Source organism: Pteropus medius, unplaced genomic scaffold (genome assembly GCF_902729225.1).
Source record: "Pteropus medius unplaced genomic scaffold, Ma_sr-lr_union100, whole genome shotgun sequence".
Taxonomy (NCBI): Eukaryota; Metazoa; Chordata; class Mammalia; order Chiroptera; family Pteropodidae; genus Pteropus; species Pteropus medius.
The window spans coordinates 9454547-9468065 of NW_024354911.1; the positions used below are offsets into that span (position 1 = coordinate 9454547).

At 33.9% G+C, this 13519-nt stretch overlaps 1 protein-coding gene across 3 annotated transcripts in view; it reads left to right on the forward strand.

The window, feature by feature from the left end:
* The window catches only part of MDGA2 (MAM domain containing glycosylphosphatidylinositol anchor 2), a 772964-nt gene that overhangs the window by 522730 nt on the left and 236715 nt on the right, over positions 1-13519 (forward strand). For all 3 annotated transcript variants that reach the window (XM_039856637.1, XM_039856638.1, XM_039856639.1), the window contains one exon: positions 6958-7227. In XM_039856637.1, coding sequence (XP_039712571.1) covers positions 6958-7227 — 270 coding nt within the window. The remainder of the gene's footprint in view (positions 1-6957; positions 7228-13519) is intronic.

Genomic DNA, 13519 nt, shown 5'->3' on the forward strand with positions numbered 1-13519 from the left:
TTTATGTGAGTAGAGCTATGTTTTGGCAATAACTATAAAACATGTTTAAAATAATCTGCGATTTTTCACTTAAGTTAAAGATTTTCTTTTTTGTTTTATGTATTTCATATTTTTCTACTTTTTACTTTGGTTTGATGAATATCTCAAATAAAAATTATATACTATCCATTCATTATTTCTCTTGTGCCCTTTTAACCTTCATGTTTAATTTCTTCCTTAAAAATGAGCTTAAAATAGTAATCTATCTCTCACATATTGCTATGAAGAATCAACACATGTCTAGATCCTGTAACATGTTTTAGAACAACACACTTTTCTCATTGGTAATAAGAGAAACTATGACCTTTATTAGATCTTACATGTTTATACTTATATGGTGATGGGATAATTTGACCAAAACATGTGATAGACATTTACTAAACACTCGGCTACGTACATGATTTAGTGTAATGAAGATTTATCTTTCTTCATTTCCTATATATCTATATAGAAAGAGGATGCTGAAGAAGATGTTTATAATGCATAGACTTAAGGTGATTGGACAGTTTAAGAACACTGAAAAATAACATTCACTTGCAAGGCAATGAGGAAATAGACAATATATTTTGTTGATAAGCTTTTTTTCCCCCTAATTTTCAATTTTTATTTTTTCAATTATAGTTGACATACAATATTATATTCATTTTAGGCGTATGACTCAGTGAATATACGTTTATGTAACTTATGCAATGATCACCCCGATAAATCCAGCACCCATTTGACACCATACCTAGTTATTAAAATACTACTGACTATATTCTCCATGCTACACTCTATATCCTCATGACTATTTTGTAACTACCAATTCGTACTTCTTAATCCCCTCCCCTCTTCACACATCACGTCATCCCCCAATCTGACAATCATCAAAATGGTCTCTGTACCTATGAGTTTGTTTCTGTTGTTTCTTTGTTTATCATGTTCTCTAGATTTTGCATATGACATTTGCCTTTCTCTGTGTGACTTGCTCTACTCAGCGCAATACTCTCTAGGTCCATCCATGTTGTCAACATGGGAAAGATTTCATATTTTTTATGGCTGAGTAAGTCTATTGAATATATATACCACCTCTTCTTTATCCATTCAGCTATTGCTGGACATCCAAGTGGCCTCCATATCTTGGCTACTGTAAATAATGCTAAAGTGAACATATGAATTCACATGTTCCTTCAAGGTAGTGTTTGGGCTTTTTCAAATAAATATCTAGAAGTGAGATTACTGGGTCCTTCCTTGTCTCATTATAGCCTTTGTTTTAAGGTCTATTTTGTCTGGTATTAAGTATTGCTACCTCAGCTTTTATTTTGTTTGCTTCCATTTTCATGAAATATCTTTTGTTATCTTTTTACTTTTAGTCTGTGTGTGTCTTTTGATCTTAAGTGAGTCTCTTGTAGGCAGCATATATAAGGGTCTTGCTTTCTTATCCATTCAGCCACCCTATCTTTTGATTGGAACATTTAATCCATTTACATTTAAAGTAATTGCCATTTTATTATTCATACTTTTTATCTTTTCTTTTGCTTTTTCCTTATTCTTCTTAAAGAAGTCCCTCTAACATTCCATGTAATGCCAGCTTGGTGGTATGAACTCCTTTAGACTTTTCTTATCTGGGAAGTTCTTTATCTGTCCTTCCATTCTAAATGATAGCTCTGCTGGATAGAGTAATCTTGGTTATAAATCCTTGTTTTTTATCACTTTGAATATTTCCTGCCAATCTCTTCTGGCCTGCAAAGTTTCTGTTGAGAAATCAGCGAACAGTCTTATGTGTGCTCCCTTATAAGTAACTGACTGCTTTTCTCTTGCTGCTTTTAAGATTCTCTCTTTGTCTTGAGCCTTTGGCATTTTAATTATGATGTGTCTTGGTATGGGCCCCTTTGGGTTTACATTGTTTTGGGCTCTTTACATTTCCTGGGCCTTTATGTCTATTTCCTTCACCAGGTTAGGGAATTTTTACATTGTTATTTCTTCAGATAGGTTTTCAATTCCTTGCTCTCTCTCTTCTCATTTTGGTATCCCTAGGTTGTGAATGCTGTTACACTTGATGTTATCCCAGAGGCCTCTTAAAATATCCTCATTTTTTTGAATTCTTTTTTCTTGTTGCTGTTCTGATTGGTTGTGTTCTGCTACCTTATCACTGATTCGATCCTCTGCTTCATCTAATGTACTGTTAATTCCTCCTAAGGTATTCTTAATTTCAGTTATTGTATTCTTCATTTCTGACTTTTTTTTATGTTTTATTTTTGTTAAAGTTCTCACTGAGTTCCTTTACTCTTCTCCTAAGTTCATTGAGCATCCTTATAACCAGCATTTTGAACTCCACTTCTGGTAGATTGCTTGTCCCCATTTTGGTTAGTTCTTTTTGGGGGTATCTTTGTTCAATTTTTTTGTTTGGGACATATTTCTTTGTCTTCTTATTTTGGCTACCTATTTATGTTTGTTTCTATGTATTATGTCAGTCTGTTATGTCTCCTGGTCTTAGTAGAGTGGACTTATGTATTAGGTGTGCTGTGAGGCTCAGTGGCACAGTCTTCACTGGTTACCTGAGCTGAGCTCTTCAGGTATTATCCTTGTATGGGTTGTGTGTGCCTTCTTGTTGTAGTTGAGCCTTGGTTGCTGTTTGCTCATCAGTGGGAGGGACTGACTGTCAGGCCGATTAGTTATGATGACTGGCTGTGACTAGTGCAGAAGCTGCTGAGCAGAGGGTGACCCTACAAAGGCAAGATTTGCTTTAGCAGGGCTCTAGTGTCTGCCTTGTCTGCCCTTTGGGTGTATCATCCTCAGATGTGACCCTGGGTGGTGCTCTAGCTCAGAGTGAAGCCTGCCACCAGGCATACAGGCTGGGGCATTCTGGGAGGGGCCCTACTACAGACCAAGTTTAGCCATAGCCTGTGCCCTGCCCAGGGCCACCTGGCATGAGCCACCAAGCAATCCACAGATGGCTGCCATACACACTGGGCTTGGAAGTGCCTCAAAAGAGGCCTTGCTGCAAACCAAGGCTGGCTGCTGCTAATGCCAAGACGTAGCTGTTCAGCAAGAGGTACAGGGCACACCAAAGCCAGATGTTGCTTGTTTAGGTTTTACGAAACTTTGAGATTTTTTAGGAAAGTCTACAGCATGAGCCAAGATAGGCTGTTTGACTGGAAAATCCACTAGAAGTGGCTTGGGTGAACCTATAAGTTGGAAGGAGCGGGGTCTTGGGGTATCACCCGGGCAGGAGTGATACAGCTGCCACCTGGGTCTGCAAGCTGGGCAGAAGAGGGTTCAACAAAGGAACAATGCTCTCTGCTAACACTTATCTCTGAGAGATAGCTGCCTCTCTAGCCGTCACCCTGAAGCCAGGCAACTCATTTCCTCCCCATGTGCCCCTAGTGCCTTTCAGCTGCTGCGCCAGCACCAGAGCTCAGAGCAAGTGAGTCCATCAGTGGTAAGTCTGCTTGCTAGGCCATAAGAGGAATATGTGTGACTCCTTGAGCCCTCGGTATCACTCAGCCACAATCTCCACTGGTTTTTACAGCCAGAAGTTGTACAGACTTCTCTTCCTGGCACTGCAACTCTAGGATGGGGAGCCTGCTGCAGGGCTGGGACCCCTCGCTCTTCTAGAGGGGACCTCTGCAGCCAAGATATCCCTCTGGATTCTCACCACTACACATGAGTGTGGTGCCAGCCGTTTCACGTCTCCACCCCTCCTACTGCTTTAAAGTGGCCTTTTCTGTGTGTTCCCAGTTGTAGGACTTCTGCTCAGCTAGACTTCAGGTAATTCTCAATAAGGGTTGTTCTGTAGTTTAGTTGTAATTTTGATGTGGTTGTGAGAGGAGGAGAACACAGCATTTATCTATCCTCCATCTTGACCAGAGCTCCTCTGCCTATGAGCTTTTAAAGGATGTATCGTATGTTGATTCTTGAAAGACAATAGTTTTAACTTACAAATAAAATATTGTAAAACAAAATTAATAAATGTTTATTTTTCTTCACAATGTACAGGTGTATTTAAATATATTTTATATGATATTGTACAGGACCTACAAAAGTCAAATGGTCTTAAATGGTCTTTGCCATATGCATCAGAGTAAAATAGAATAATTGCCATTTAAGGGGACAAATTTTGTAATACTAGTCACTCATTTATTTATATACCCATTTATTGATTTGCCTTGCTAATATTTATTAAGAACCTAATATGTGCCAAGAACTGTACCTAGCAATGTGGGTGGTAATAAAAAAAGTGACAAAAGCAGATACTTTTTCAGTGCATATTTTGTACTAAGCACTATTATAAACACTTTCACATGTTAAATCATCTCACTGCTATAAGATAGTTAACAATTGTTGTCCTCCATTTAAATAATGGGAAACTGAGGCATGCAGGAGTGAAAAAAACTTACCCAAGTTCAAGCAGTTATTAAATAATAGCACAGTCAAGATTTGATCCCAAGTGTCTCTTAGCACTCAACCATTACACCATACTTCAGAGAATGAAATCATGAAACTTTACTTCTGGTTGAAGAGCAATAGTGGTAGCCTGGCTAATGTTATACAATGTGATATGAAAGGAAAAATATGGGGAACTATGGAAGCCTATAAGAAGAGAATAACTGGCTTGAGATATTTTCAGTCACTCTTTTGTATATCATCAAATTAGCAAAGAATTCTTCCAGTAAAAATCTCTTAAAATTTTATTATTCTATTATTAAAATTTTATTATTAAAAATATTTTTAATAATAGAAAAAATGTATTTTTATGTTTTTCCAACTTTAACATTTTTCTTTAGGACAGGATTTATCCTTAAGCTTGATGATTCCTAATGTCCTTAAGGTTTTTAAGCAAAGCCTCATAGTTTTAAAAAAATATTTATAAAATCAAAAGTTAGACATTAGAACAAAAATGACAATTTTACCTTTTATCTTTTCAATATATAAAACCAGAAAAGTTTATACTAAAATATATATGAATATTCTTAATGTTTTAAATCATTAGCCATTTTTTTGTTGAATGCCATCTTCAACAAAACTGAGTTGGACAATAGTTTGTTTTCAATTCAGATTTATAAAAAAAGAGGAGTTTTTAATAAGATTGTGAATGTAGTTCTGCAATTATAGTAAAATGGTGGTATTGTTACATATGTATTGTTTTTTTTTTTGAGCATTGAAATTCTCTTGAGCTTTTTTTTTAAAAAAAAATATTGTCTATCTAATAGAAAACAACTCATCCTCATTCAATTTCATGTACAAATATTTCTTAATGTCACCATTGTGCGTTTCTATAGTTCAAACATATACTATGAATGGCCTTTAGGCCTTGACACTTTCAATTTACTAAAATATAATGTAAAAAAATGAGCTTTGTTAATGTTATATAAATGCTGGAATCTCTAGATTTATATTTTAACTAAATACCTTTGCAAGATTATACTATTTTCTTCAAATTAGGCTATAGAGATTTTTCCCTTTTTCATGATAATATAGCAATTATTAAGTATATTTTCAAAGTATTTAATTAGTGATATCTTTCATCAATTTAACAACATTAAATAACTCTTTGAGATGCTGTCTTTTCTACGAAACTGCATTGCCTTTTGCAACAAAATTTTAGTCATAAATCTTTATAATTTAAAATCAACTCCTCAGAAAGGCTATTAAGACACTTTGAAAACTTCCATATTACTTAAATGATGTTAGAAGGGCCAGTATAACAATGTTTAAAAAGGTCATCCAGCCATTCTGTGCCTGTCCCATAGGACCATAACAATAATATGAAATTGTTTTCTTGTTCTCCTTTGGCTTTTTATCTTCTTTCAAAAAGGCAAGCAGTACTGAACAACAAAACGAGTTTACCTTCTATTCTGAGAAATACACTATGCAACTCTAAGCTGAAGCTAATATCTAAAAAAAAAAAAATTACAATGCAATTGAACACATTAAATATTTCTGATATGAATCGATTTCATACAATACGGTTTTATTTTTGACATAAAATATTTCTGAATGTGGGAACTCAAACAATATCATAATACATCTGCAGCTTTTATTTAGGGATGTATTATATAGGCTGGCCATCCCAAGTAAGAAGAAAAAAAAAGTGCTGTAAGTGAACATAGGTTTTGTGCAGTTTTATTTTGAGTGTTTGAGGAAAAGTCTATAACACAGCATATTATTTATTTTTGTATTTTTAAATCCGAAAGATTGCAAATGACTTTTTTTTCACACTTGGCAGATGATTTATATAACCCAAATATAAGAGTGATGGTAGGAATAGTTTGGAACTATGTTTGAGGTCTCATTTGTTTGTTTGTTTCTAAATTTTAAAGTGGTAGTTATAAAAACTCACTACTTATACCTTTTAAATGTAGAAGTTAGAGCTGAAGTGTGTGGACAGTATTAGAATTAGATGATTTTGTCATTCCTTTCAATACCAAAAACCAGGCCCAATGTTTGGTAAAAGACTGGGATGATCCATGACTTTATCTCTTATTTAGTTATGTTCTGGTTACAAAAATTTATCATTTTACCTCAGAATGTTCCAAAAATTAAATAATTGGTGATCGCCATGAAAATACAAGGACTAAACAGCTACAGTATTTACACCTGGAATGACAAAAACAAACAGTCATTGTTAACATTAAAAAGAGCAAGGAATTTTGTTTTAAAACTTTATTCCTCTTATTATTCTAATTTAGAACAATTATCTAAGAATACATAAATTTAAATTCTTCTCTCCATATGAGAGATTCTTAATATAGTTCTATAGGCTTATACCACATAATCAAAATATATAACCACTATATCTGGTTTTAATTTCATAAATTAAGATTTTGGCAAAATAAAACAATATTTTATTTTAATTGAATAAGTATGAAGCATGCTGTTGAATTCTAGTTGTAGTAGATCTAAATAGGTGCATGTTCTTTTGTTTATGTCTTTTAGCATCTCCGTCAATTAAACTCTTGGTGGATGACCCTATAGTTGTTAATCCTGGAGAGGCCATAACATTAGTATGTGTTACGACAGGAGGAGAGCCTGCACCCTCTCTCACCTGGGTCAGGTCCTTTGGGACTCTGCCTGAAAAGACGGTATTGAATGGGGGAACTTTGACCATACCTGCCATCACCTCAGAAGATGCTGGTACTTACAGCTGCATTGCCAATAATAATGTGGGAAACCCTGCAAAAAAGTCCACCAACATCATTGTGAGAGGTAAGTTTATCGAGAGAATGTTACAACATAGATCTCTGGGTTAGCCAGGCTATCACAAAGCAAATAATGTGTGATAACAATATTTCTTTAAATATTGCATATACATTTAACTAAGAGAATTATTTATAAATAATGAATGACATCTAATTATAAACAGAACCTAAAATTTCTAAATCTTAATAGCAATGCCTTATGTTTATACTGAATAGTTTTTATAACATGTTCTTAGTGATACCATTGAATAGTTTTTATACGTTCTTAGTAAAAAAGAAGATTGAATTGCAATCATGGCATAGAGCATTAAACTTTGTTATACAAATTATGTATTAGTTTAGGAATTTAACAGATTTATCAATTTAATGGTTAATAAACATTTATTGAAACCTTATTATAAGCAGAGCTTTGAATTGTGAAATTATATAGTGATCTATAAAACATTAACCTGTATATAAGGATTCTACTTTCAGGTAGCATAAATAAAATATGCCAAGTAATAATCATGTGATACAGTGTTTGGCAAGCACAAGCAAAAGCTATAGAAATATAAAAAAATACATAGTAAATTTTGATATAAGTTATTAAGGGATATCTAATGACATTTGCACTAGGTCTTCTATACTAGGTAGAGTTTTAGACTGAGGGAAAGACATGAAAAAGCTAGAGATGGTAAAGGGCAAAGTTTATGAGGAATTAATGTAAAAGGTGAGTCACTAAGTCAACAGTAGTAGGGATGTTTTAGTGTGGCTACTACCAGCTGCTGCGCTGGTACTACTTATAGATGAGATGCTATCCCTCCGTTTGAGAGGATTTACAGTTACTGGGCAAGGAGAGCATCTGCTTCTTCATGTCTCACTTCACCTAGATTGATTCTGGGTTGAGGATAGAGGATGGACACTGACGCCTTTAAAGTTAAAATATATATCCATATGACCAAGAGGACACTTCTAGAAGACAAATGAAAATAAAGAAGAAAGATAAGAATACAAAGGAATAATATATGAAAAGCATTCCAAATTATTATTAAGAATCATGAATGCAATGTATAATCCATTATTTTATCAAGGACAGGAACTCACTCATGAAAAATGATGCATTAAATCTAGTTGACCATAGAAGCATCTATAACTATGTTGAATCCATGTACAAATGGCAAAATATCCAGCATGAAATTCCGTGTAGCCCTTTGTAAAGGACTAACTCAATTCACAGCAAATATATGCTCAGAGAATAATTGTTCCTTTCCATACCATCTAACACAGTTTTTATTTGTGTTCTTATAAAGAATGGATTCTGACTTTGACACAAATGACCTAAAATAAATAAAGCCCTAAAAATGTATTTCTCCAATTTATATGTTTATGCCTTTAATTCATCTGAAGTACACATTTGCTTAGTGATATTATATTACCAGCTGAAGCTCTCAGCAGTGGAATTCACATAATTCATAAAATCAAGTTTGGATATCTTCTTACTGAATATAGAAATAACCTTAGTTAAAGTGTTCTAGCTCAAACAGAAGGGAGAAAACTGCCACAATAATGTGAGGCATCTAATTTCTGCTACAAAGGCCAAGAAATTCAGTTAAAGAAAAGTGGTTTTCTTTTTATTATACAAAGTAATTATTTTAAGTATTCCGGATTTGTACATCTTTGCAGTGTCTTAGGTTAACTGTATCATGGATACAGTAGAAATGAAACTCTAGGTTTATTTTCTTCTCATTTTTTTTCATAATTAAATTAAGATCCATAGGCCCGGTTTTCTAAGGAAGTGTAAGAATATTCTGTGCATAGAATTCCCATTTTCATTTGAGAATATCTATGAGAAAATAAGAAGATACTGTGTGGACAGGAATAAAACTCTAGAAATATTACTAATCTTCTCATTTGATTTTTTTAAAGAATAAAAAATCACTTCAAAGTAAGTAATGTAGCTGACACTCTATGTAGATAATAAATTTAAAACTGAACAGGAATGTCATGCTTTAATATTTTGTTAGAACATTTATAAATATAGTAGCAATGACTTTTCTTATGATCTTAAAGAAATTCTAGTGATTGAGCCACATTTCTCTCAAGTCAGGAGAGAAGCAGTTGCTTAATACATTTAATAAGAAAATTATGTTGATTTCCTAGTCATATGTTAGGTGGCTTGAGCTTAGTACTTACCAGAATGCTGTTTGATAATATGTCATTCCTACCTGAAGTCTCCTGTTGTTGTGATTCATTGTATTTAGAAATGCCCACATTTCTTTTGTCGTAAATTGAACCCCTGTGTTGAACAAGCATGGTTTATAATATGATCAAGGCATTACTACATTTTACTGTCCTATGGTTGCTTTAACTTTTAATCAGTGTCTTAAACTTACCCTGGTTAAGGAAGAAAAGTCAGGCGAACCCCATGACCCTCTGCTCAGTTTTAGAAATAGAGACTCCTACAATACGTATAAATCACAAGAACAAATCTAGTCAGTGTTTTGGATGTATGATCCAAAATAGTAATAAAACTCCAAATCTGATTTAATGCAAAATTTTCTCCTATGCCCAGCTTTGGTCCAGTTTGGTCCCGACCTGGTCTCATGGGAAGCCCCTCAGTTGGCAAGCACAAGCAAATGATGAATTTGATAGGTTCTCCTTCCTCCACCTTAGGCCAGGAAGAAGTTGCATCTCACATTTCTCTACAAAGATATCTTTCTAATCAAATTTGGTCTCTGACCCTATTTCTACCCTTAATTGTCTATAAACTCTAAAAATTATAGAACAGTGTCTTGCAGTTCCTTTGAAAATTCTACACTCACTGTGGAATTCTTTGGCTTCTATTCTCAGTCAAAAGTGAGTCAGGAAAAGTCTATTCCATCATCTAGTTTCACAAAAATATATAGAAAGACTATATGAATTTTCGAAATTTCCAGCTGACATTCTTAAATATGATCTATCAGCAAGTTCTCTTGGCCCCGTCTTTAAACTGTACTCTAAATCTGGACCATATCTTGCCACATTCACTGTTACCATCCTTATGTAAACTATCTATGTAGATCCCCTAGTTGATTAAAATATCCTTTCATTAATCTTCTTTTTAGTCCAGCCTCTTTTTAAAAAGAGGCTATTTTCTACTGATTAGATGACATAGACAAGGCTAAGTTAAAAAATAAACCCATACATGTAATTACTCAAAAAAAAAAATAACCCCACCTTAGATTTTTTTCATGAAAGAGTTCAGGGTGTTTCCTGTTGATAATGCTAATGTTGGTGTTTATGTGTGTGATTGGTGTGTGCATATTGGTGGTAGTGGTGGTCGTGTAGGAGTAGAGGTTCTACTCCATGCAATAATTCAGGCACTTAGGCTGATGATGCCTCTGCTATCTTCAATCCGTGGTTACTAAGATTGCTTTGAGTGTTACTTCCTTTCCTGTCAGCTCAAAGTGGGAAGGAGCACACATGGGAGATTTTATGGGCCAGGTATGCATTAGTTCCAATAACATTTTGTTGGCTAGATATTAGGCTCATAGTTACATGCAATGATGTGAAGGGTGAGGAAAGCATTCTTATGGTGTGCCCAGGAATAACAGGACATGGATTTTTGTCAACAAGTAGCTCTCTTTGTAATATTTGTGCAAGAGACAAAGTGATTGAAATTATCTCGTTCTTCTGATTAAATTCCTGCCATACCTTTCCATCTCATCTAAAATAGATTTCAAATTCCTCATCATCATTTCACATTTCTCTCTTCTTTACCCACTATACTTTAGACACATTATCCTTGTTGTTCTTTTTCACAGGTCAGGACTTAAACATATGCTGTTCTTTCAGCCTGGAATGTTCATTTTCAAATACCACCTTCTAGGAATTGTCTTCCCTGACTACTCTATCTTAAATAGGATATCCCTATTTCCCCTACAAGATTTATTGTTTCTTCTTATCACATAAATACCTGGAGTTATTGTATACATATTTCTTTATTTATTGTCTATTTCTGTCATGGGAGTATAGGGACAGAGAATTTCTCTATTTGTTGTCTTATTCAATGATATATCCCTAGAGAGTAGAAAACTACTAAACATGTAGTAGATGTTCAGTAAATATACAGTAAGTGAATAAAAGCTCTTCCATAAGTTTACTGGCTTATATTAGACATTTCTTCTGGACATCTATTTCTTTTTAATAGCCTAAATATATACTACATGATATTAAGCAAAATTAGGAAATTCTATATACATATTAAATCATATTAAATATTTGAGTCATGTGACTTGCTCATTTCAAAGGGCAAACCAGTTGTACTCACAAATCTGGGAGTTAAAAAGCTCAGCTAAAAAATTCAAGGTCTCATATAATTACACTCAGAAGGCAGCTGGAGCTGGGATCATTTTCAAGGCTTTTTCATTTAAATATCTGGTACATGGACTGAAAAGTTCAAACAGTTGAGCGCTCTCTCTCTCTCTCTCTCTCTCTCTCTGTCTCTCTCTCTCTCTCCCTCCCTCTCTCTCACTCACTCACTCTTTCATTTCTTATTCACTCTCAATAGATTACTTTCACGGTTTCTTCACACAGCATCTTCAATGCAGCCAGCCGGTTCTAGGCTAATGGTACCAGGTTCTCAGGAAGCTACCTAAGTTCTTCTAATCTAGCCTCTAAATTCTTTCAGTGTCCTTACTGCATTGTATTCACCATAAAAGCAGGCCTGGTTCCTGGATGGGATCAAGTATCTCCACTTCTTGAAAGAAGGAGTGTCAGATAATCTGCAGACATGTTTTAAAGCCACCACAATATGCAGTGTACTCTACAAAGTGTATTCTTCAAATCCTACTACCATGCTGTTTCAATGTTCATTTATGACCGTTTTTCTTTTTACACCTGTTCTCCTTAATTTCATCAGCCCCTGTCTTGAACCTATAGTCACTGTGAAGTACCATTGTAAACTGGTTGTTATTTTAATTTTAGAATTACTTCAGCCTATTTTTGTTAGCTATGATCTCAGATTCCCAACATGGAGAAATACAAAAAGATGTCAATATTGAAATAGATTTAACCTTTATGGAAGAAGTCAATATGTATTCAGTAAAGCATAAATTTACACTTTTCTAACTGCACAGAAATATGCTGTAACCTCCAGGAACATCATAACCCTCTGTTCTGAAAAGTGTCGATTTACCTAACACTAGTTTATCTATATGAAAGTACTGTTTTTTAAAATGAAATCTGAATTTTAACATTAAACATATTTATTTGGAACTCATTTAATAGAAATATATCAAATAGTATCATTGCTAGCATTTCAAAATGATCTTTAGATTTACTACAAAAAAATCTTATAATTTAAAATTTTTATGAGAAAAAAATTTGAAACGTTGCACTAGTTCCATTTAGATAAAATAATAGTCAATATTGATTGAGCACTTACTACGAAGGCTACTAGGCACACTATATACATTAACTTTCTAATCATTTCAAACATAAATGACATAAGAATATTATTATTCCCAGACCTGGGATTCAAAACCCACACAATGTGGTTCTAGGGCCACTGTCTAAAGCAAGGTATAATAGTGCCTTTCAAAATTGAGTTAAGTGTTTGAAAATATGTAATCTATCTCACCTCCCCTCCCCCTCACCACAATTGAACTGATTGTCTTTTTCTATTTCTTTTATCCTTGTCTTGCCAGAAACTTCTTACGGATTTTTTCTAGACTATGAATTGAACACATTTTTATACTTGGAAAAAAAACCACCACTCTACAGTTCTTCCTAATTGCACTGTTTCCCTCCCAGATATACAGTCACTTTTGATTGGAGTAAATTCTGTGTTTTAGTCAATCGACATTTTTTTCTCCAGTAATAAGGCATACTTCAATTTAAAATTCTAACCAACATAGTGTTTATACTTTATTATTGTCTAAATAATAATGCATTTTGAAGGACTTGACATGACTCTTATTTTTACTGTCTCTCTTACAAATTATTGTACAAAAATTTTTAAACATTTCTATTAATTAGAAGAGACCGATTGAATCTCTAAAGACAAAGATAAAAAATAACTGCACTAATAAAACGTGAAGTATAAACAAGGAACAAAGTAAGTACCTATAGTTATACAAGTGTGTTCATTTTTTTGCTGGAAGGTATGTATCTTCAAGGTATTAATCAGAAAGTCTGTCAGAATTAATTAGCAATTTTCTAGAAAGAATTGATCAAATCTAGCATAATGCACTTCTAAATATAAATTATTTGTGAATTTTCAGTTACAGAGTCAGTGCAATTCTTCCCAAGCATTTAATCAAATTAAATTTCTAGTCATC